This window comes from Zalophus californianus, chromosome 3 (genome assembly GCF_009762305.2).
Source record: "Zalophus californianus isolate mZalCal1 chromosome 3, mZalCal1.pri.v2, whole genome shotgun sequence".
In the NCBI taxonomy this organism is placed as follows: Eukaryota; Metazoa; Chordata; class Mammalia; order Carnivora; family Otariidae; genus Zalophus; species Zalophus californianus.
In genome coordinates, this window is record NC_045597.1 from 142,514,730 (window position 1) to 142,538,760 (window position 24,031).

The following is a 24,031-nucleotide window of genomic DNA, read 5'->3' on the forward strand; positions in this document are numbered from 1 at the left end:
TCATGACCAGAGCCGAAGGCAGTCGCCCAACCAACTGAGCCACCCAGGTGCCCGAGATGAATTAGTCTTAACGTAAGGGATATTCCATAGTCCATAATTATTGCATTATTAAAAATAACAATCTTAAATGTTCTCTTTTTGATTACAAATCTCTAGGGAAACATCACCTACTCTTCCTACCTCAAGCTTGTATTATATTAAATATTTTATCTTTTCACAGGGGTCAACCTGGAATCATTCGTTCAACTTCTCTTGCTTTGTCCTTTCCTGATAGATGATTCACACCAAGAGAGATTCAATCAAAACAAGTCATAGGGCAGGAGGAGAGATGAAGAGTGTTCAGTGAGCAAGGACTGACCTCCATTGTAATTTCTCATAAGCTGATGACTCACTTCCGTTGCAAATACCAGCCTTACTCAGTGCTTATGCCCTGCTATCTCTATAGCTTTGCCAAACAAAGATGGCCACAATGGACTGGAAATATCTTTATTTGCTGGGAAGCAATACTTTTGATAGTTTACAAGGTGGCCATATCAATAGTTAATAGAGTCATCAAAATCCAGGAGCAAAATTGATTTTAGTGAATAAAGAACTGGAAAAAGTACTTAGCAGATTTTTCCTTTGGCCTTTTAAAAAACTGCATTTAAAAATATATCTTTTCATGGTACCATTTTTTAAAATGGTTAATATGTTTGGCTGACAAAGTAAAAATATAGATCTATAAAGAATTATTAATGATGAAGAATTGAAGATACAGTAGGAAAAAGTGAGTTGCTGCAGAATGAGATACAGCTGAGCAAGGCAGAAATAAGAGAAAAATGGTCTAACACCATGGAGGAAGGTTGTTTCAGTTCCAAGCTCAAAGTAAAAATTCTTTGTCCCAGGAAACTGACCAGAAACACAACTTTCATGTTCATCTCAGCATTATTTGTAATGGTGAAGACTTAAAAACAATATAAATGATCAGTCATTATGGTTCACTCATGTGAGAAAACACTATGTAGCTGTAAAAATAGGTTGTGGAGGAATATTTAATGACATGAGAAAAATCCATTCAATATTATAAAGAAATAAAAAACAGATTACAAAATGGTAGATACAATATGATGAAAATTAGATGAAACACAGAGATAGATACTCACATGCATGTACATAATATAAAGATGGGAAAAAAAAACACCAAATATTATTGGTAATTAGCTTTGGGTTATGAGCTTATGGATGAGCTTTAATATTCTTCTCTGTACTTTGTATATTTCTCAAAGTCCCTATAATTAACATGTAATATATTTATAATTACAAAATAAAAACAATACTTTGTATTTTTTATTTTATTTTTAAATATTTACTTTTTTATTTGAGAGGGGGGAGGGCCAGAGGGAGAGACTCTTTCAAGCAGACTCCCCACTGAGCGAGGAGCCCCATGCAGGGCTTGATCCCACCACCCATGAGATCATGACTTGACCAGAAACCAAGAGTCAGATGCTTAACCAACTGAGCCACCTAGGTGCCCCAATACTCTGCATTTTTAAAGGAGAAGAAGAAAACAAAGAGAACTTCTATTTTTGACAATAAGGCTAAGTAGATACCCTCAACAGCCCTTTGGGTAAAAAGAAATTCTGGGCTAAAAAATAAACAAGTATATAAAACTCCTCCTTTTAAAACATACTGCCAAGATGGTAGAAATAGCCTAAAACAAGATCAAAGATGAAATCCAAGGAGGTAAGCAATAATTCAACTGTCTTTCTACTCTGAGGGTTATGCCAAACTAGTGAATTGAGCTTCCATTTTCTGAGCCATGTAGAATATGAGCAGTGGAGTGTGGAGCTCCTACCACCAGCCCAGAGTGCTGACTATACATATCTCTTCCCAACTTCATGTTCAATGTTTCAAACTGATTTTGAAATCAGCCATGTGAGTATTTATAACACAAAAACTGCCAGGTGGTACAGATCAGGAAATTCCTTTTTCCTCAGAGACCCAGTCCTTATGCATTTACCAAGTTCAGGAAGCAAATTCAAGGGTCTATGAAAGATTGAGAGTCTAACTGTAGACTGCATAAATTTGCGGCCCCAAAGAGCTCCATAGTTAGTAGGACAGAGAAGTAGAAATAAGCTTTTTCCACAGAAGGAATTATCAAGGAAACAAACTTGTTGCTAGGTGGGGGGCAAAATATCTTCCCTGAAAAGTTCAATGTCACCAAAGTTTTAGGACCTGAAACTCATACTACTTACATGGCTCAAAAAACTTTAAGCCAAAATTCAAAAGTGGTCCCAGTTGATAGAATCCCCAGGCTTCTGGCTGATTCAAATGCAAATCCTTTCTGTGGCAACACACTTATAACTCAGCCTCAAAAATTAGCACAAGTGAAAAATATTAGCTCATATTAAAAAATGAAAATAGCATCCAAGAAAATAAGACAATAGTTAACAAGACAGTAAAATCAGACCTCCAGAAGTTTTAAATATTTAAGCTGGGCACCAATTAGAAACAAGTTTAATATAAATAAATAAAAGAATTGTACATATGAGAGCAGAGTTATTAAAATAGAAGAAAAAATGGACTTGAAGGAAAAATGTAACATTTCTAGAAATAAAAAATCAAGTAATGGAAATTAAAAATTCTGTGGAAAATTTAAACAGAATATTAGACACAGCTGAAGACAGCATTCATTTGGAAAATCAGAAGGCAGATCTGAAGGAAGTATCCAGGATGCAGCAAAACGTGTCACAGAAGTGGCAAATGCATAGGAGAGGTTAAGAGATGTGACAGAATGATTAGGGGGACACCTGTGGAGTAAATCCATAAACAGAAGCATGGGGATGATAAGTATTAAATTTAGGACAATAGTTACCTGTGGGATGCAGTGAAGCACTGGGTCATGTGCCTGTAGGACTTTAAAAACACTGGTAATATATTCTCTGATTTAAGATCGGCAATGGGGACAGTGATGTAGGTGCTGGGGCGGTAGCAGTCAGGACTGGTGGACTGAGGAGGGGGGTGGCCTGGCCTGGCAGGAGGTGGGCAGCAGCGGCAGAGGCAAACAAACAAACAAACCCAAAACAACAATAACAAAAATGGGTAGTGGGTATGCAAGTGTTCCTTTTAATTTTTTTTCTTAAAATACATACTAAACACTTTTTTACATTGCCAGTATTTAATTAATATTTATAAAGTAGTCTGAAAGGAAATACTCCATGGAGTTAACTGCAGTTGCATTTGAGTCATGAAACTATGGGCATTTTTTGTTTTCCCATCTTTTCTGACACTTTCGAATTTTCTTTCATGAAACTATTAAATTTACAATAAAAATATAAGGATAAACACACTTAAAAAAAAGCATACGGTTTCCCAACATAATAAATGTCTTTGCATAAAATAGCAAACTCAGGTGATCCAATTATCTAGGACCTTGTCTTTTATTTACAGATAAATAAAATTTTTTTAAATGCTGCATACGGAAGTGGGAAGGCTTCTTTGGGTTATTTTTTCCCTGGTGAGTAGAAACATAAGATTAAATTCCCAGTGAATCAAAGAAGCTTTTAAATTACCCTTTGGCACTTGTGCAGATTCTTAAAATGAATTACTTCAGTTTCTTAATTATATTTAGTGACAAATTAATTAGAGATCTGGGACTGATGAAATTATAATAAGACTACTGAGATTTACACTCATTCCAAATAGAGTCAGTGGCAAAGATAACTGATTTAATTTGGGACATAATGTGTTTATAGAAAGAAAGGGTTAGAATAAGGCCCATTGGTAACAGAAGCACTAACACCAGTAGGTTTTTTTTTTTTAAAGATTTATTTATTATTTATTTTGAGAGAGTGAGAATGAGAGAGAGAGAGTACATGAGAGGGGGGAGGGTGAGAGGGAGAAGCAGACTCCCTGCTGAGCAGGGAGCCCGATGCGGGACTCAATCCCAGGACCCCAGGATCATGACCTGAGCCGAAGGCAGTCGCTTAACCAACTGAGCCACCCAGGCGCCCCACCAGTAGGTTTTTAGACAAAGAATTTGCTTAGGCTTCAAAGCATTTTAGATGACTAGTTGAATAATCAAATCCTAAAGAGAAAAGAGAAAAGACTTTTTTGAAGCGCTGAATTCAACTTACTATAAAATTACAGTTTGCAAAATCATATAAGGGAAACAATGAGATAAAAATTTTAAAAAATGTCATTAGAAGTTGCTTCGGTTTTTCTAACATAAAAGAGTAAGCTATAATATGCCTAAGGGTGAAAACTGTTTCCTATTTGAAAAGTATAGCTTAGCTTGCAAGTTTTATTTTAAGTGACCTAAATTGTCTTAAATATTCTTTTGGTTTCCAGCCATATTTATTTATATAATCATATACAGAGAAATGTACATATACATACAGTTCGATCCAACTTAACAAATGCATTTAACTGTGTAACCCCAACACCTATAAAGATATTGACCATTGCCATCCCCCCAGAACTTCCCCTTGTTCCCCTATTCTATCAACCCATAACCCATGCAATCACTGTCCCAATTTCTAGTATCAGTGAATGTATTTGATTTTTTCAAGAATCATGTAATATTCACTCTTTTGTGTCTGGCTTCTTTCATGCAGCATGTTTTATAAATTGTTTCATGCTTTTTATTCTATTGTATGCCATGATTTGTTTATTCATTTTCCTGTTGATGGCCACCTGGGCATCTGATTCCAGTTTTTAGCAATTACAAATAAAACTGCTATGAATGTTTTTGTATAAGGCATTAGTGAACACTATGTTTTAATTTGTTTTAAATACTCAGGTGTGGAATTGCTGAATTATAAACAAATATGTTTTTTAAGAAAACTGCCAAAGTGTTCTCCAAAGTGGCTGTACCATTTTACATTTCCACCATGAATGTATGAGAGATCTGGTTGATTCTCTCTTTGCCAACGCTGGTATTGTCAGTCACTTTCATTTTAGCTATTTTAGTGGGTGTGCGGTGGGCTATCATTATCTCTCCTTGAATATTCTTGTCTGGTCTTAATATCAGAGAAATCTGGCCTCATAACACAAGCTGGGAAGTATTTCCTCTTCCTGTATTTTCTGAAACTGTGGGAAGTTTTGTATTTGGTTTTATATGAAGGTTTTTAGTTCTTTAACAGATACAAATCTATAAGTTTTCTATATATTACCTGTTAGTTTTTGTAATTTATAATTTCTACCTTGAATTTGCCTATTTCATCTAAGTTGTTGAACTTAATGGTATAAAATTGTTTGTGATATCACTTTTTGCCCATTAATTGCTGCAGAATTTGTAATGATGTCCCCTCTGTCATTCCTAATATTAGCTATTTGTGTTTTATCTCTTTCCTTGATCAGTCCTGTTTGGTACTTATCAATTTTATTACTCTTTTTAAAAAAACAATTTTTGTGACATTGTTCATTTTTCTGTTTTTGCCTATTTTCTATTTCACTGATTTCAACTTCTATCTTACTAGATCATATCTTTTACTTATGTTGAGTTTAACTTGCTCTCATTTTTCTAATGTCTTAAGTTGGAAACATAGGACATTTCATCTATCCTTCTTTCTGATATATTGACTCATAAAAATATAAAAAATAAAAAATAAGCTCATAATATAGCCTTTAATTATGACTATATATATTCTAATTCAAGCATTTATATTTGAAATTTAATCTACCTCTAAACACAGCTTAACTGTATGCCACAAATTTTGAAATGCTGCTTTTTAATTGTTACTCCATTCTAAATATTTTTTATTTTTCTTGTGGTTTCCTTTTTGGTTCATGAGTTATTTAGAATGTGTTGTTTATTTTCCAAATACTTGAAGATTTTTAGATTAATAACATTAATGACATCTTAATGTTATTAATTTCTAACTTAGTACTCTTGTGGTCGGAAAACATACTTCAAAGATTTCAACCTTTGGAATTTCTTGAGACTTGTTTTACAGTCCAATATACGGTCTATCTTGATAAATTTTATTTTTTTTTATCTTGATAAATTTTCTATGTGCAATTGGAAAGAATTTGTATTCTCTTATTTTGGGCTATAGTGTTCTACAAATGACAATTAGATCAAATTAGTTGATAAGAGTTTTTCCAATCTTCTGTATCATTATTAATTTTTTGTCTACTTTCTTACTTACTGAGGTGCTAAAATCTCCCACTAGATTTGTCTACTTCATACTAATTACTTCAAGTATTTTACATATTGTCTTCTGTTTTATTATTAGGAAATGTCTTTTATCTAAGAATACTCTTTGAAGGGTCTGATATATTTATGTTTAATTCTCTATTGTTTGTGCTTTCTTTTCTATTTGTCCCATTTCTTCTTTTATCTGTTCCTCCATTCGTATCACCCTTTTGGTAAATCAAATATTTATTTAATATTATATTTTAACTTCTCTATTGACTTTTTAATTGTGTCTTTGTGGGGTTTTTTTAGTGGTTGCTCTGGAGATTACATTATACACCTTTAATTTTCACAGTATATCTCCCCAAAATAGCTATTATTTCATCAATAGTGTAAGCACCTTACAGCGGTGGACTTGCTTCCCTTCCCTCCCTTTGTGCTACTCTTCTTATATGTCTAATTTTATGTATGCTATAAATCCCACTATATTTTTTAATTTAAGGAATCAGTAATTTCTAAAATAAAATTTGAATATATATGTATGATAATTTTTTATCTGGTAACTTTTCTATCTGGCATATTTTCCCTTCAGTCTCAGGAAAACCTCTTAGCATGTCTTTTTTTTTTAAGATTTTATTTATTTGAGGGAGAGTGACAGAGATAGGGATAGAGATAGTGACAGAGAGCGAGAAGCAGACTCGCTGCTGAGCAGGGAGCCTGATGTGGGGCTTGATCCCAGGACTCTGGGATCATGACCTGAGTCAAAGGTAGGCACTTAACTGACTGAGCCACCCAGGCGCCCCTCTTAACATGTCTTTTATTGCAGATCTGATGAAGATGAGGATTTTGCCAGCTTTTCTTCATGTACAGATGTGTTTACTTTCATTTTTGAAGGTAGTTTTTGCTAGATATAGAATATTAGATGACAGTTTTTTTTTCCTTCAGCACCTAAAATTGCTCTATACTCTTCTAGCCTCCATTTTTTTCTAATGAGGAGCTAGTCAACATTCTTATTGCTGCTCACATGTATGCCATGTGTTTTATTCTCCAGATGCTTTCAAGACTTTACCTTTGAGTCTTTCAGCAGTTTGATTATGATGTGCCTTCCTGTAGTTTACTTTGTATTTATCCTGCTTAGGGTTTGCTGAGTTTCTCAGATATGTAGATTAATAATTTTCATCAATTTAGGATTTTTTGGTCCCATTTTCTCTCTGCCCTTTTTCTACAACTCCAGTTACATGTATTATTGACCATTTTATATTGTCCCACTTATCTCAGATATGTGTTCCCCTTTGTTTTTCTTTCTCTTTGTGTTTCACTTTAGAAAATTTCTATTGACTTATCCTTAAATTCATTAGTTCATTCCTATGTATGGCACATCCTCTGGGCTTGTAACCCCATTGATGAATTTTTCATCTTGGTCACCATAATTCCATTTCTAGGATTTCCCTTTGGCTCTTTGTTATAGTTTGCATATATTTTCTGATACTTCCCATCTTTTCACATATATTGTTCACTTTTTTCATGAGTTCTTTTAATACTTCCTATTGTAGCCACATAGTTGTGTTAATCATTCACCAGAGTCTTTCTCACCTGGGTCTCTGATTGGCCATACATACCAGAAGGGCAGTAGCCAAGAGATAGGGGTTTGGCCTACAATAGTACAGCCAACAGAACTAATTGATTATATAGCATTCTCCTAAAACTCAAATTATAAACCACAAGTCTCTTAGAATTAAGAACATTGCAAAAATTACTGGCAGTCCTACTACATTGCAAAGATGCGTGCCAATTTTTCCTGAGCTTTCATATTCATGTTGCATTTGAGGCATAAGCTGAAATCATTGGATTGGTAGGGATCAAAATATTACCTTTAGATATGTTCAAGAAGGAGAGAAGTCTTTCTTCCAAAGGCTTAAAGGAAAGTAGATTCCACAACCCTCCACGGTAAATTTGTTTGACATTTCTCTGACAGGAATATATTTCTTAAAAAGAAAAAATTGTTAAGTGCTGAAGAACGGTTTTGACTATTATTTTCTAAAGAGATAGTTAATAGTAATCAGCATGGTGTTGTGGGGGAAAATCATAACATATCTGAAGATCATTCTTGAAGATTTCAAAGAGGCTGGTTTAGTAAAACAAAACAAACTCAACAGTGATAAAAACAATGCAATAGATATTTAAAATCTTTTAATAATTATGAAGCTAAATCTTTGGGGTTTATGTTGTAAAACTGACTAGGAGAAAAGGCTAGAAGAACAAGAAGAAATCTCCATCGTTATCAAGAAACTTTGTTAAATGTCTATTAGTGATGTGGTAGGTATTATATTAATTTCTCTGCAAAAAGTTTAGGGATCATTATTGTGTGTATCAGTTAGCTTTGGTTGTATAGCCAACTACTCTAAAACTAATGATTTAAAAGAGGAAACATTGATTAATTCCTAAAGCTCTGAGGGTTGCCTTCTGGTCTGTGCCAGCCAGGTCAGGGGTCACTCATGTTTGGTGCTTGGCAGGTTGCTTGGTCTGGGGCGGGGGGGCTCACTTTTATGTGTGACAGTTGGCTCAATGTCAGCTAACAGGATGGCCACAGCCGCTCATCATGAGCAAGCTTAGCCTAGGCTCATGCACTTGGTAGAGGAAAGATTTCTAGCATCTGGAGAGGACAAGCCCCAATACCTAAGACTATTTCACGTTCCCTGTGCATCATATCTGCTAATAATTGACTGGCCAAAGCAAGTCATATACCTACATTCAAACCTCTTGCAGAGGTGTAAAAATAGATTCTTAGTGTAAAAAGGCTAAAACTATAACTAGGATTCAGATTAAAAACTCAGATTCAGTGTTGGGCATCTCATTTGGTCTCAACAGTGCAGTAATAGAGCATACCTCTTAATGGTGACACGCAGAAAGGGATTAGAGAAATGGCCATGATGCAATCTCCATCACATACTTTTGTTTATAGTTAACATGAGGCAATAATTGCAACTGTATTTGAATTGGAAAGAAGGTCAAAAGCACAGTTTACTAGAGGAGATTTTACACATCTATATCTTTTTTCTTTTAACTTGCTTTTGCTACTGCAAAGGAAGTGCACAAATCCTGAACATTTACAAGTCAATGCACTGGCACAAAATAAAGACAATGTATAACTAACACCTATGTTTGGAATTAGAGCAATGCCAGCATCCCCATAGTCCCATTTAGCCTTTCTTTCAACATATCCTACCCTCCTCCCCAAAAGTAACTACTATTCTGACTAGTAACGTTTTGCCTGTTTTCCTGCTTCATATAGTTGAAAACATACAGTATGTGCTCCCTTCAGTATGACTTATTTGGTTCAACATATATGCTCTCTTGATTTATCTATGTTGTTGGACATAGCTATGGTTTTATTTTCATTTCCGTACAGTATTCCACTGCATGAATAAACTACTAATTTATTTATCCAGTCTACTGTTGTTGGACGTTTGAGCTGTTTCCAATTTTTTGCTATTAAGAATAATGCTGTTCCAGACATTCTTGTACACATCTTTTGGTGCACATGTGTACACATTTCTGTTGGGAAGAAAAAAGATTGAAAATGTTCACAGTATTCTTTAATGTTTGTATATCTAGGTACCCAAGATGCAGTGTTTCTTTTTTTTTTCAGTTTTATTGAGGTATAATTGACAATTGACAAATAAAATTGTAAGATATTTAAAGTATACAAAATGATGATCTGATGTATATATACATTGTGAGTTCCTCCTATTGAGTCAATTAACCTATCTATCATCCCACTTCTCACTTTTTTGTGTGAGAACATTTAAGTTCTACCCTTTTAGCAAATTTCAATTATACAGTGCAGTGTTATCAACTATAATCACCATGTTATACATTAGACCTTCAGGCCTTATTCATCTTATAACTGAAAGTTTGTACCCTTTTACCAACCTCTCTCCACTTAACATGTAGTGTTCTACTATACTGTTGAACACCTAGGAGTGGAATTGCTGGAGAATAGGGAACATGTATGTTCAAATTTAGCTGATACTGTCAAACAATTTTCTAAAATGATTCTACTCATTTATACTCCCTCTACTTTTATGTATTTTACCTTTAATATACTCTTATGCATAAATTTTACCTTCATTTTGATGTCCCAGGTTTTAAGCTAATAGGTTCTTGACTTTTACTTTCTTGTCCTCTATGGCAAAATAGTTATACCTGGACTCCAACTGGGTTAATAGTAGTTGATCTGCATTTAAAATTTCACAAAACCCCAAGAATCCTGAAGTGTATAAAATTATTCTGCTTAGCAATAAACCAAAATATTCTGTTTCCCCATTCATTCATCAAATGCTTATTGAGCAGCTACAAGAGATTTTTAGATTTGAATCTGGGGATACAAAGGAATATAAAATTGAACTTCTGACCTCTGAGAAGTATGTACAGTAGAAGATGACTCTTTTTTTATCAGCAACTACCAGCTCCTTCCCAGTGCCTCCCACCTCTCCTATCACTTCTCCAATACTTACCTCTAGCCTAGATGAGCAATTCAGGATCTTTCATTAAGCACAAACACAATTTTTCCTCCTCTCTTTTCCCTCTTTGGCTAAATACCCCTAAGAGTTTCGTCTTCTCCCTTTTTAGACAAAAAATAATATAAGGACACAAGCAAAATTGTTCTTAAAATTTGAGGAATGGTGGCAATGTTGACTTTTCACATTTTTTCCTGTATTTCAAGGAAGAGTCTGCAGGTATTTGTATATAATGGGATTTTCAGACTGCTTTTATTTTGTGTAAGAAGATTGCAAATATTTGTAGTGTTCTTACTGTTCAGTATTTCATATTGTAAAATGATCAGGAGGATACATTAGTTGTTAAGGTAAAGTATTTTTGTGGCTTAAAGGAGGTATTATAGCTCTCAAAATAGCTGCAGTTAGTCCTTTTCATTGATAACATGAAACCAATTTTTGTTTGTGAATTGAATTGTTGCATCTGTGCAATACATTTCAAAGCCCAAGAAGAGTGCTGTAGGAAAAGTGAGGTTCTGTAATTTATAAAAATAGATCACTAGTAATAAAATTAACCTCATTTAAAATTAACCTCATTTAAAATCACTGGTAATAAAATTAACCTCATTTAAATTACTCATTTAGATGTTTCTATAAAGTATTAAGACCCACCCAAAGGTACTTTGTTGTATTTTTTTCCCATAGATCATCTCTATTGGGTATACATCTATTTCCTTCTACCGTTCTTCAAGTAAAAGTATGTAAGCAAAAATATGGTGAGGTGGGAATAACTGTCCAAATGATTCCATCCTGTCCATCAACAGGAATCACCATGAATAGATGTTTTTATTCCAAGCGGTATAAATCCAAATCAAAGTATCTTAAATAGAAAAGGGATTCATTAACTCATACCTGGGAAGTGTAGCTTCTGCCACAGTTCAACTGCTCTGTGTGCCCTTAGACATGGTCCTGTGGTTTCATGCTCCGAATTGAAGAACAAGTGGGCAAGAATTCTGAGTGGACCAGCTTGGGTCACATGCTCATTCTTGAACCAATTCCATCATTCAGGGGACTGGGTACTCTGTATGGCCAGGCCAGGGAGTGTTTTTGTTGGCAAGTTCCCAAAATTATCTGATCAGAGATAAGCAATCATCCTCAGAAAGAAATAGCAAATGTTTGGTACAGCCTTCACAGGGACTTCTCATGTATTGGTCATAGAAATAGTGGAGGAAGATCTCTGGTTAAGGTGCTGTATAGAGTACGGGACTCATAAGGAATTTTAATTCATACCAGATACTTGTTCCAGGAGACAATCTAACTCGGCGAAGATTAAATCCCATTTGGCCATCTTTTAGGTCTTATAGTGCATGAAATTACTGATTAAATGACTAGTTAGTTAATTCACTTCAGCGACCATTTGATGGTCACTGAAGTGTTTGATCAAAAATTAAGGTGTTTGGATATTGGATAATCTAATTCTCTATTACAGGATTAAAAATAATACAATAGGGGCGCCTGGGTGGCTCAGACGGTTGGGCATCTGCCTTCTGCTCAGGCCATGGTCCCAGGGTCCTGGGATCGAGTCCCACACTGGGCTCCCTGCTTGGCAGGAAACCTGCTTCTCCCTCTCCCACTCCCCCTGCTTGTGTTCCCTCTCTTGCTGTGTATCTTTCTGTCAGATAAATAAATAAAATCTTTAAAAAAATAATACAATAGTCACAGCTCGTTATTTGCCATCCTGAAGTGTGTGGGTTATAATAAACAGCTACAGTGAGAAGCCAGAACCTATATGAGACAATCCTATTAACAGGTTAATAATCATGCTTCTATTTGCAGAAAACTTACCTCTTAAAATGTCAACCAGAATGTCTTCCCTAGAATATCAGACAATTTTGCTGAACAAAAACTGGAATATTGCTGTCCATTACTCTATTGAGTATTAAATAGTCATTTAAAACAAATCTTCCCCTTGCAAAAAGAGGGCAGTATAATAGACATAGCTTTCTATGAATGGGCACAGTGATGCTTCCAGAACAAGCACTACATTGACATCCACTAAAGAGTATTTCCTAAGTGCTAAGTCTATGGTTATGGTAGTCAACTAGGCAAAATTGTATCTAGCAGCTAGTATCTAGCAGCTAAGGTCAGGGATGCTGCTAAACATTCTAAAATGTAGTAGTGCTCAAAGGCTGGCAGCTCCTAGAACAATCATTAGGACAGGTTGAACTTGAACTTCAAAGAAACTAGAATAACAGGCTGGGAATTTACATTTATCCTATAGGCTAGAGGACTCATTGAACGTCCATGCAGAAGGTGACAGGATGGAAATAAGGTTTTAGATTGCTGAAATCAGAACCGAGGTAGATAGTTTATAGGTGGTCACTGCACTATTTTTTTGGTTTTTCTGATTAGCTAACATTTTTCAAAGTGTAAGTTTTTATTTTTTAAACTTTGTTTTCCTTTGCAAGCATTTTGGCTCAGTTGAAGACAGGGCCTGTTTGCTTTTCCTCTCTCCTTGGAGCAGTACTTGGCACACAGGAGGATGTGCACCGACTACTGTCGAAGTCCAGGGGTGCTGGGTGGCTCAGTAGGTTAAGTGTCAGACTCTTGGTTTTGGCTCAGGTCATGATCTCATGGGTCCTGAGAGCCCGCCCACAATGGGCTCCGCGCTCAGCAGGGAGTCTGCTTGAAGATCCTCTCCCTCTGCCTCTGCCCTTCCCTCCCTCTCTCTAAAAAAAACTCTTTAAAAAAGATACTGCAGAAGTTTGGTGATTTGGGGAAAGGGGAACCCAAAAATGATGGGAGATTAGTGGAATCAATTGCAGTTAAGTTAGAAAGGATGTGGATCTGAGGAAAAATGAATTGTATTTTGGATATATGAGATTATAAGGAGCAGGCCAAAGAAGCGAAGAACTAACATTTGGCAACGGTTTTAGAGCAAGAAGGGACTGCTGAAGTTAGCAAAGTAAATGAGTTTTCTTTTTTTTTTTTTTAAGATTTTATTTATTTATTTGACAGAGAGAGACACAGCGAGAGAGGAAACACAAGCAGGGGGAGTGGGAGAGGGAGAAGCGGGCTCCCCACTGAGCAGGGCACCCGACGTAGGGCTCGATCCCAGGATCCTGAGATCATGACCTGAGCCGAAGGCAGACGCTTAACCACTGAGCCACCCAGGCGCCCCAGTAAATGAGTTTTCTTAAGAAAGATGATAGGACTATCCTCCCACTATAATGAAGAGCAGAAAATAAAACTGTGATGAGGTTTGGATAACAAACTGTCATTTCAAGATTAAATAATAAATAGCTTATGAGGATCTAGAGTGGAATCACAAACTAGCTATTCAAAAGCTAATTCACCTGAAGGGATCATTTTGTTTGGACTTTTAATAACTAGAAAAAAATCATCAACATTTAAAAATCAGGAGCTATATAAAAATCCTAATTCTTTTTTTAAAAAATTTATTATGTTAATCACCATACATCATTCGTTTTTGATGTAGTGTTCCACGATTCATTGTTTGTGCGTAACACCCAGTGCTCCATGCAGAGCGTGCCCTCTTTAATACCCATCACCAGGCTAACCCATCCTCCCACCCCCCTCCCCTCTAGAACCCTCAGTTTGTTTTTCAGAGTCCATTGTCTCTCATGGTTGGTCTCCCCCTCTGATTTCTTAATCTCAGGAAACAAACTGAGGGTTGCTGGAGTAGGGGTGGGGTGGGAGGGATGGAGTGGCTGGGTGATAGACATTGGGGAGGGTATGTGCTATGGTGAGCACTGTGAATTGTGCAAGACTGTTGAATCACAGATCTGTACCTCTGAAACAAATAATGTAATATATGTTAAGAAAAAAAAAGAAGGGAAAAAATCCTAATTCTTGAATTCTCTTGAGAATCAGGCAGATTTGTCAGTCTTTGGCCTTCTTTTTTATAGGCATAACTAGATGGAGCTGAGTAGCTTCTGCTGCCCTTATGTCATTCCAGCTCACCCCCCAATCCCATTTGTCTCATTTGTGTCTTCCCCGAATTCGAGTTTACAACTCCTGCTCTAGTGGTACTATGTCAGCCTTTAGTGACAAAAATAAAACAGTCACACTGAGCACTTAGCTCCAGGCCCTGTTCATGCCAGAGGCCATTCACTGTTTAAGGGAGTTACTGGTCTCCCACTGTTCATAGGAGAAAATGGACACAAATGGATACACTGAGTAAAGGACCTGCCCAAAGTCAACAGCCAGCAAGTGGTATACGTCAGATAAAAACCTAGTCAGACTTAAATGTGCAGTTAGCCAAATAGTTTTCAAATGAAATGGTAATAACTTACCCAATATGAACCCGAGTCTCTTCCTAAAAGCAAGTGAAAGAATGGGGGGGGGGGGCGCGATGATAAATTTTAACAAAGTCAGTACATCTTAAGTTTTGATGAAAGGATTCCTAGACTAGCATTACTAGAGCATGTGAGTGGGATGGGCAGTGCTCAAAGTGTGATGCTGGAAGAAGAGATTTCAGAGATGGTGTGGATTCTTAAGTCAACATAAAGGGGATGACATGGGTGCAGGTGGTTAGGGATGTAGTAGGGATAGAGAAACCTTGGATGCAAGAAGTTGAGAAACTGAAAAACAGTAAGTAATGGCATGCAAAATATACAGGACTCAGCTGATCCTCAAAAAAATGCTAATCCTAAGAAGTAAAAAGTCAGAAATAGCAGACACAGTCAACATGTTTCTTGTCTGCATTTTAAAAGGATGAATGTGAAAAACCTGCCTGAATGGCAGGGCGGGGGATGTGAGCATATCACATCTGATGCACTAGAAATGTACCATGAAGGCCGACAGTCCAGTTCTGCCCCAGGCCCCCATTCACTGTGCCCTTGTATGATTCAGTTAAACTCAAAATACTTTTCTGCTTGAAGGGAGTTAGGTGTTAACTGCTTTTGTTAAAAGTAAATAAAATAGTGAGGAGAAAAACAAATCCAACTAGTTGAATAGGAAATGTTAACATAAATTTCCAGGCAATATTTGTTATAAATAAACATCTATGCCTCAGCAATTCCTTTTGCCTGGGTTCCCCCCACAACAGTCCACAGGGTTGAAGCCCTTATTTCCTTCAACAATCTGGGCAAACATCGCCTTATCAGAGATCTCTGACCTTCCTATGGAAAATTACCAACCACCCCACCCATATCATGACCACCATATCTCCCTACCATAATATCAGCCCTGTAAGAGTTCTGTTTTCTTCATGGTTTATTTCTAGTTCCTAGAACAGGTCTGTGCATATAATAGAAGCTCAATAAATATTTGTTACATTTAAAAAATTATCGACTTGAACAACTCTCTGTAAGGTCTGAACGACTCAGTAAATTGAATGATTTCCCATTTCTACATTTAGAAAAGAAATTATAAACTTAAAGTGAAGAAAGTAAGTTAAAATTTCTAGTCCAGTTTTTGTCCTTTTTACCATCCCCAAAGATCAGTGTTCAGTTACAAAAATAAACTATTTTCCTTTAGGGCTTATAGCCTATGTGTTCCTTAAATCCAATTTGCTGAGCTTCATAGTTTTGTGAAATGCACTGCATGCATGATATACCTTCTAATGAGAACTCAGCACCTTCTAACCACCACAGTAGGAGACAACACTAAAAAGAATTTTTCCAGGCTGCCATATTACTTTTTTGTTGTTTTTTTTGCAGGGGCAGGAGGATAGGAGGAGAGGATATTTATTTATTTATATGGACTTTATTGTTATTTATATTCAAGTTTTTGAACAAAAATAGAAAACATTCTGAATCAGAAAATGTCTGAAAGTCAAACATTAAAGATGGTGGTCCCATTATTCTTGAAACCAGATATCAGCTAAAATGGACTTTAAGTACTTTAAAAGTGAGTAAGCACAAGCAGTCTATTTGGTAAGTAGGGTTAAATGTCAGCAAATCTAAAATTTCAGAGGCAATATTTTATTTCAAAAGTAATAAATAATATGGTCACATATTAATTGGTAAGAGATACAGTGATGGAAACCTTTAAAATTCTTATAAAAATTGGAATTATTTCACAGGCTGTTCACATTTCTCACGACTGTATGTTTTCCAATGACCTATTAATCTAAATTAAAAGTTAAACACACATTAACTTACCAACAATGATATAACTTCAAGGCTGAGAAAAAGCACTAATCACAAAGAATTTCAATTAAACGTTAATCTAGCAGTCCAGAGAGAAGAAATGTTATTGATGAGAGAAGTCCTAATTCTAAATAATATAGCTATGTATCTGTTTAAAAGACTAACATAATCTTAGCTTCACCAAAACACTCGTTAAAAAACTTACACATACCTATTTTGTTCAAGATGTTATATGAAACTGGAAATAATTCTTATTTTATAAAAAGGGTGACTCCTAAAAAAGTTTCATAGCATCTCATTAACAAAGCAAAAATATTACATTGCAATGGTTCATCTATTTTGGTCTCTAGTTATTAAAAAAAAAAAAGCCACTAATAATTCATTATAATAGTTCTATAAACAGTTGGAAACATTATCAGGAAAAAAAAATTTTGTCAATGAAAAAAATCACTGATTCAATGAGCATTTGATCATTTTATTAACAAAATATAAGCAAGAATTACATCCCTCTCTGGTGAAACTTTTCAAATAATTTTATGTGGAGGGCCTTGAGATGTATCAATTATAAAACATGTTAAAATGAAAAAATTTTTAAATGTACAAATACAAACCATTACTTTATACAAGAATTCTCTATAAAGTTCGTTAATGTAAAAAATAATTTGTTTCAACTGAATATAAGGCATGTTCAGTTTCTGGCATTTTGTAGCATCATTTTTTTTGCTTTGTTGGAGACTTTTCTCTTCGCCAGTCCTGATGTTTCTCTGGTTCTCTGGATTGTTTGGAGTATCTGCTAGATTTTCCCCATCGCCTTTCGGCACCATTCTGATACCTGTCTTCATCGCTTCTGGAACCTGAACGTTTTCGGTTCTTCTCTCTTGACCTTGATCTATCTTTTCTTATCACAGTTTCACTGTCCTTATTTCGGTGTCTGTGCTCATTTTCAGAAAAAGAATTTCTGCTCTCTCCTCTCTTCTTTTTGGGGTCACTGTGCTTATTTTCCAAATCTGCGTGTGCTTCTTGGTCTCTGTCATTCGTGATTCTACTGTAACTATTTCGTTCAGAAGGAACACCTCTGTCTGAAGTGTATTTTGTTATGGGATTTCTCCAATTTGGATCCCTTGAATTTTTATCTTTATGTTTTTCTGACCTTCTTTCTCTTTCAGTCCATGTTTCTTGATGCCTTTGCTCTGGCCTTCTTTCTTCTTGTTTCCTATCATGGGTTTGTTGTTTCCTGATCAATTTATCTACTTCTTTACTTCTGGTGTTCCCTTGTCCCTTCTTTCTTCTATTTGTAGCTGCAGGTGTAAAATGAAATAGTTAGCTTTTATTTTAATCTTTAATTTCATAATTTAACAATTACATTTATTGATCCATCGTAGGTTTATTAATTCAGACAAACTGGACACAAAATTAAATGATTGAATGGAAAATCTGATGACAGAATATTTTATAAAATGAGTAATTTTTAAGTATATACATCATATCACCATTAGTTACCAAAGTACTGTTTTGATCTTTAGACTCAAAGCAGTAAACAGGAACTTTAAATAAACTGTAGCAAATGTAAAGTTTTTTATAAAGTGACTAACATTTCCACTTATAAAAAATACAGTGATCACACATGCCAGCAACATTATTCCCTAAAGGTGGGGGAGTGGGGTGCATGAGTTTGTTTAACATCATGAATATACATTTTTCAAATAAAAACCTCTTTCTACAAAAACAATAGTTCTGGGGCACCTGGGTGGCTCAGATGGTTAAGTGTCTGCCTTCAGCTCAGGTCATGATCCCGGGGTCCTGGGATCGAGTCCCGCATCGGGCTCCTTGCTCAGCGGGGGGACTGCTTCTCCCTCTCCCCCTCCCTCTCTCCCTGCTCATGCTCTCTCTCTCTCTGTATCTCAAGTGAATAAATAAAAAAATCTTAAAAAAACAAAACAAAACAAAACAATAGTTCTGCTGACCAGTGCTATCAGAGAAGCAGTTTCTGCACCAGGAAGAGAAGCTTGTTAAGACATATAATCATACGCTTTATGAGAGCTATGAAGGCTTGATTTCTGAGAAAACTCTTCTGAAATGGCCTAGAACAATTCAATCTCACTGATATAATCACAAATATAAATCTTAATCACAGTGAAATTTTAAGCTATAAAACAAATTTATTCACTTTATATCTTATTTCTTTTGGGTACATAAGTCAAAGTTGCTAAGATGACCAAAAGTTCTGTCAAATTCATACATATACAGAAAGAAGAAAATATGGTAGAAAACTGCCTACCTTCGTCCTCTCTCCATCTAAATCTCACTGTACCAACCTGTATTTCTTCTGCCAAATGCCTACCCTTGGCACAGTCCATTGGTTTGCCACTAAGGATTTATTTCTCTGGTTCTCAGCTGAGCTGCAGCTACCCAAGCAGAAACCATCTGGCTGTGTGCTAAATCAGCGTCTCTCTGACCCTACTCTACACCACTCTTTTTTTTGTGTGTTGCTGACACAAAACCCTGAGCCCTACCATAATATGCAACCTCCCCACTCTTTGGTGTTTGCTTTATAATTTTCTAATTTGGGGGCAGTTCATACTGTTTTTATGCTACTTAATATTTTACTAATAAAACTGAAAGCTTTCTACTGAAATTGTATGATGAGGCAAATTAATTCTGAATCGGCAAGATTCCTTATTGCAGCAATTCATGCTGTGTTATCATCTGTTCTCAAAACAGATACCATGAAATAACAAATTCTTTAGAATTAAAAGAGGTGAATATTAAATGAACAATGTTAATATATTTTAATTCAAGAATAAGACTTCCTGTGGGCAAATGCAATCTTGCTCTAACAATATAAAATACTGAGAGTCCCACAATTCTGGCTGCCACACAGTATCTAATACTCTTTTAAGTGCAACAAGCCAGAGAACAAGAGTATAAAGACTACTTTTTCCTGCCACTAAAATATGCATTAAAAAATAAGAAATGGTATGTGTTTTGGACAATTAAGACTATCTCTTATTCAGACTAAGATACTATGATGGAAGAAAACAGAGTTGACCCTGGGGAAAACACCACAGACCTTCTCAGAAAATGGCACATTTGAAAAAATCCTTTACTACTGTATTTCCACTTCCAGGGAGGATGAAGAAAGCTGTGGAAGACCAGTGCCCCTGCCGAAAACTACTAGAAATGCCAGATAAAAATTTAAAATCTTCTGCGTAAAGGCACTAAAGATCTTGAACAACTTGAGATTTTATAAAGAAAGGCAGTGCTCAAAGAAAAGGATAGGGGTACGATGAAAGAACAGAGGGGTCAACTTGCAGGAGCTCTTAATTGCCAAAGCTGAAATAACCTGAACAACAAAATAAATGACAGTAATGGAGTTTAACTAATTCAGATAAATATCCATGAGTCCACACTGATAAAATATACAGTTAATAAATAAATGTGGAGAGGGGAGAGGGACTTCTTCCTGCAGAAGAAATTCAATTACTAAATGCAGAAAAAAAAAAGCAAATGGAAAAACCACATTCGGCAAACACGACAGTAGTTAAGTATTGCAGACAAGATCCAAAGATGGATGCTAAAATAAAAGGGTGAAAGGTAGAGGAGAAAGAGAAGATTTGCATAGTATCAAATTATCTCCCTACAAAACATTAATTTACAGAGAAAAGGAGTTTCCATGAAGAAATCGAGCAGATATCACCTTAACTGAGTGATCAAAGTTAATGTCATCAATAAGACATATCAATATTATGAACTCCAAGATAAGATGCATTAAGAATACATTTCTATGGTATTCTGTCCAAAAATGCATAACCTCATTTTAATTATGTAAAAACATCAGACAGATATCCGTATTGAGGGACATTCTAAAAAATAAGTGACCAGAGGACTTCAAAAGTATCAAAGCCATTAAAACCAAGAAAAGCCTGAGAGGAACTATCACAGGATACAGAGGACTAAGAAGAAACTCAGTTCAATGCAAGTAGGATCCTGGAATAGGAAAAAGGACATTAATGGAAAATCTGGTGAAATTCAATTCAAATTCAAGAATTTGTTTAATGTATTGTTCCAATGTTAATTTCCTGGCTTTGAAAATTGAACTCTGGTTAGTACAATGCTAACATTAGGAGAAGTCGGGTGAAGGCTATATGGGAATTTTCTGTACTATCTGCAACTTTAAGTTGAATAAAGGCCAAGATTCAAGGAGGGCAGAACCATAGAGAGGTAAGCTGACAATCTACAGCCACTTTCTCCCTGTGAGCATCTGCTGATTCAGGGCTGCTGCTGAGGGACAGAGAGACCAACAGAGCTCTGACAGCTGCACAGGCCTGGAGAGACAAGAATGGAATTGAACTAGCTATTTGCAATACACACATGTCACAAAAGATACATATCCAGAAAATCTAAAGAACTCCTACAAATTAATAGAAGAGACAACTTCATAAAACAAAAAAGGGGGGGATAGCAAAAGACTGGGACAGCCACTTAACAAAAGAAAAATACCCAAATGGCCAATAAGAATATAAAATAGTGCTCAACTTCATTAGTGATTAAGAAAATACAAATTAAAACCACAATGCAATACCATTACACATCTACCAGAATGGTTAAAAAGAAGAAGACAGCCAACTGAAGTGTTGTGAGGATGGGAGCTACTGGAACTCTCAAATATGGCTGATGGGGGTATAAACTGAAATAACCACTTGCAAAACAGGCAGTTATCTACTAAAGCTAAATACACAAACAACCTACAACCCAGTGATTCCCAGTGATTCTCCAAGTACACACCCAACTGAAATGCACATATGTACATATACGTATATCTACCAAGTATGAATAAGAGTATTCACGCGAATACTATTTATAAATCTAAATTGCTGCTGAGTAAAAGGGATGTTAAATAGACTGTAGCATATTCATATAGTGGAAAACTACACAGCAATAAGACTGAATGAACTATAACTAAATGCAGTATTACAGATGAATCTCACAAAAGTAATTGTGAAAGATAAGCCAGACATAAAGGAGTTCATAAAACATAGGTATAAAGTTAAAAGCAGGCACAATGAATTACGGAATTACAAATGAGAGCAGAAGCTGCCCTGGGGCAGTGGGAGGAGCCGCAGCAGCTGGTAACTCCGGTTATGGGTAGCTAGCACATGGATGTGTTCTCTTCATGAACATTTACACTCAGGAAGTACACACCATGCATGGCACATGTCAATAACATAAACCCTCATTAATGTAAAAACTAAAATTTCTTTAAAATATAAACACCAGGAAAGCTATAAACTGGATTATAGGCATTATGAATGAATGGTATTTCAGTCATCACTCAAATAAGTATATGCCAATGAAACATCTTCATTTCTATGAAGAGGATGCCAATAGGTAATCTCAGCATTATAAATGATGCAATTCACTACAGACTCCAGCAGTGATAGGTGATCATTTATATTATTAATCGTGGCTTTTAAACAACTGAATCTATAATAATAAAGCAATCAAATTATTTTGTTCCTTTGCTGTAAACATCACCAACAATGTACTTGTTAGAGAAGAGCCCAATCAATTATAAATGAGTTTCCATACCTGAGGCAGAGCTCTGACTACTGCAGGATGAAGAATCGCTCTCTTCACTGGAAGACTCTGAACTGCTGTCAGTGCTGTCCGAATCAGAGGCGGAGGAGTCAGACTCTGAAGAGGAGGATGCGGAAGAGGAAGAGGAGGGGGAGGATTTATTTGGCTCAACATCTGGTTTCTGTGCCACAATGACCTTTGGTGTATTTTTGAGATGCTCACGCAATTCATCCCTAATTAAAGATATAATATGTTAGTTTCTGCTTCGAAGGCAACTGTGAGATAATTGTATAAAATGAAAATAAAATTCCGAAAATTATCCTTACGTTAAACCTCCAAGACCTATAGAAGTAAAGAAGTTGATGGCAAACCGAGTGTTTCTTGGATTATCTCGGGGTAATAATCCTTCAAAAAATGGCTGGAGGGTTCTAAAACAAGAAAAAGTATGAACAAAAGAGAACACATTGTTTAAAGATAAAAAGGCAGTGTGCAGTCATTTTTCAGATTTTCTATGTATTATTAAATTAGTAAATGAAATACAATTAAGTAAGTGATTTATACCATTTTTTAGACTACATGCTATCTAAATGAAATGAGTAGGGTCAAGTCATAATTTACTAAACTTACAACAGAGGTTTTTTAAGAAAAGATTTATTTATTTATTTATTTATTTATTTATTTATTTGAGAGAGAGCCTGCGCAGGTGTGTGCATGGGGGGCGGGGCCTGAGGGAGAGAGGGAGAGAGAATCTCAAGCACACTCCCAATGGAGTGTAGAACTCAACACCAGGCTCAATCTCAAAACCCTGAGATCATGACCTGAGCGGAAACCAAGAGTCGGATGCTTAATTGACTGAGCCACCCAGGCATCCACAGAAGTTTTTAAAAACTTTTTTATACATCACACATACACACATATTGTAGACTATATACAACATACACACACGCATATATATGTAGTATGTGAATATACATAATAGAGTTGTGTGTGTGTGTGTATATATATATATATACACACACACATACACACATACATGCACACACAGTACTGTGCATGGCACTGGGGGATGGGGAAAAAGTAGTCAACAAAAGCGCAAAATCATGGATGAAGCCTGCATATAATTATTATTTCTAGCAGGGGAACAAACAAAAAACATTAACAATACAAGGTGGTTTGGACATGTTGTTCTGAGTACCACATTGAATGACTAACCAGCAATGTCAGGACAAACTGTTTCATAGAAAAAGGTGACATATAAGAAGAATAATTAAGAGTTTTGCTGGATAGACCAAGAGAGGGGATTTCTAGCTCTGGAAATGGAGGTAAGGAAGCACGAATGAGCTGAGCAATGTTGGTGCAGCCTGTGGAGAGGGAGGAGATAAACCTGGTGAAGTAGACAGGGACCAATAAGTTAGTCTATGAAGCTAAGGGGAGCAGAATGACTAGCCCAGAGAGGGCATGTTGAACCCAGAATGGAAACTGTGGCAAAGAGGAGTGGTAGGCTGAGGAGTAGAGACCATGAAGAGTGAGGCAGAATGAGAAGAAAGTGAGGAGCCACAGTGAGCAAGTGGTCAACTGTGTAAGTAAGGCTGGGAAGTCCAGGGGCATGAGGACTGAGAAAAAGTACTTGACTTGACAGGTAGTCACTAAGAAATCTGAAAGGACGATTCAGCAGTGTGAATACAGTAGAAGTCAATGTGAGTGGCAATGGGTAATCTGAATAA

The 24,031-nt window shown here is 36.0% G+C and overlaps 1 protein-coding gene across 2 annotated transcripts in view; it reads right to left on the reverse strand.

The window, feature by feature from the left end:
* Positions 1 to 16,345: 16,345 nt before the first annotated feature.
* The window catches only part of CWC22 (CWC22 spliceosome associated protein homolog), a 66,626-nt gene continuing 58,940 nt past the window's right edge, over positions 16,346 to 24,031 (reverse strand). For both annotated transcript variants that reach the window (XM_027590742.2, XM_027590743.2), the window contains exons 18-20: positions 22,634 to 22,735; positions 22,320 to 22,540; positions 16,346 to 18,028 (exon numbers count right to left, since the gene is read on the reverse strand). In XM_027590742.2, the coding sequence (XP_027446543.1) occupies positions 17,442 to 18,028; positions 22,320 to 22,540; positions 22,634 to 22,735 (910 nt within the window). In that variant the 3' untranslated portion in view covers positions 16,346 to 17,441. The remainder of the gene's footprint in view (positions 18,029 to 22,319; positions 22,541 to 22,633; positions 22,736 to 24,031) is intronic.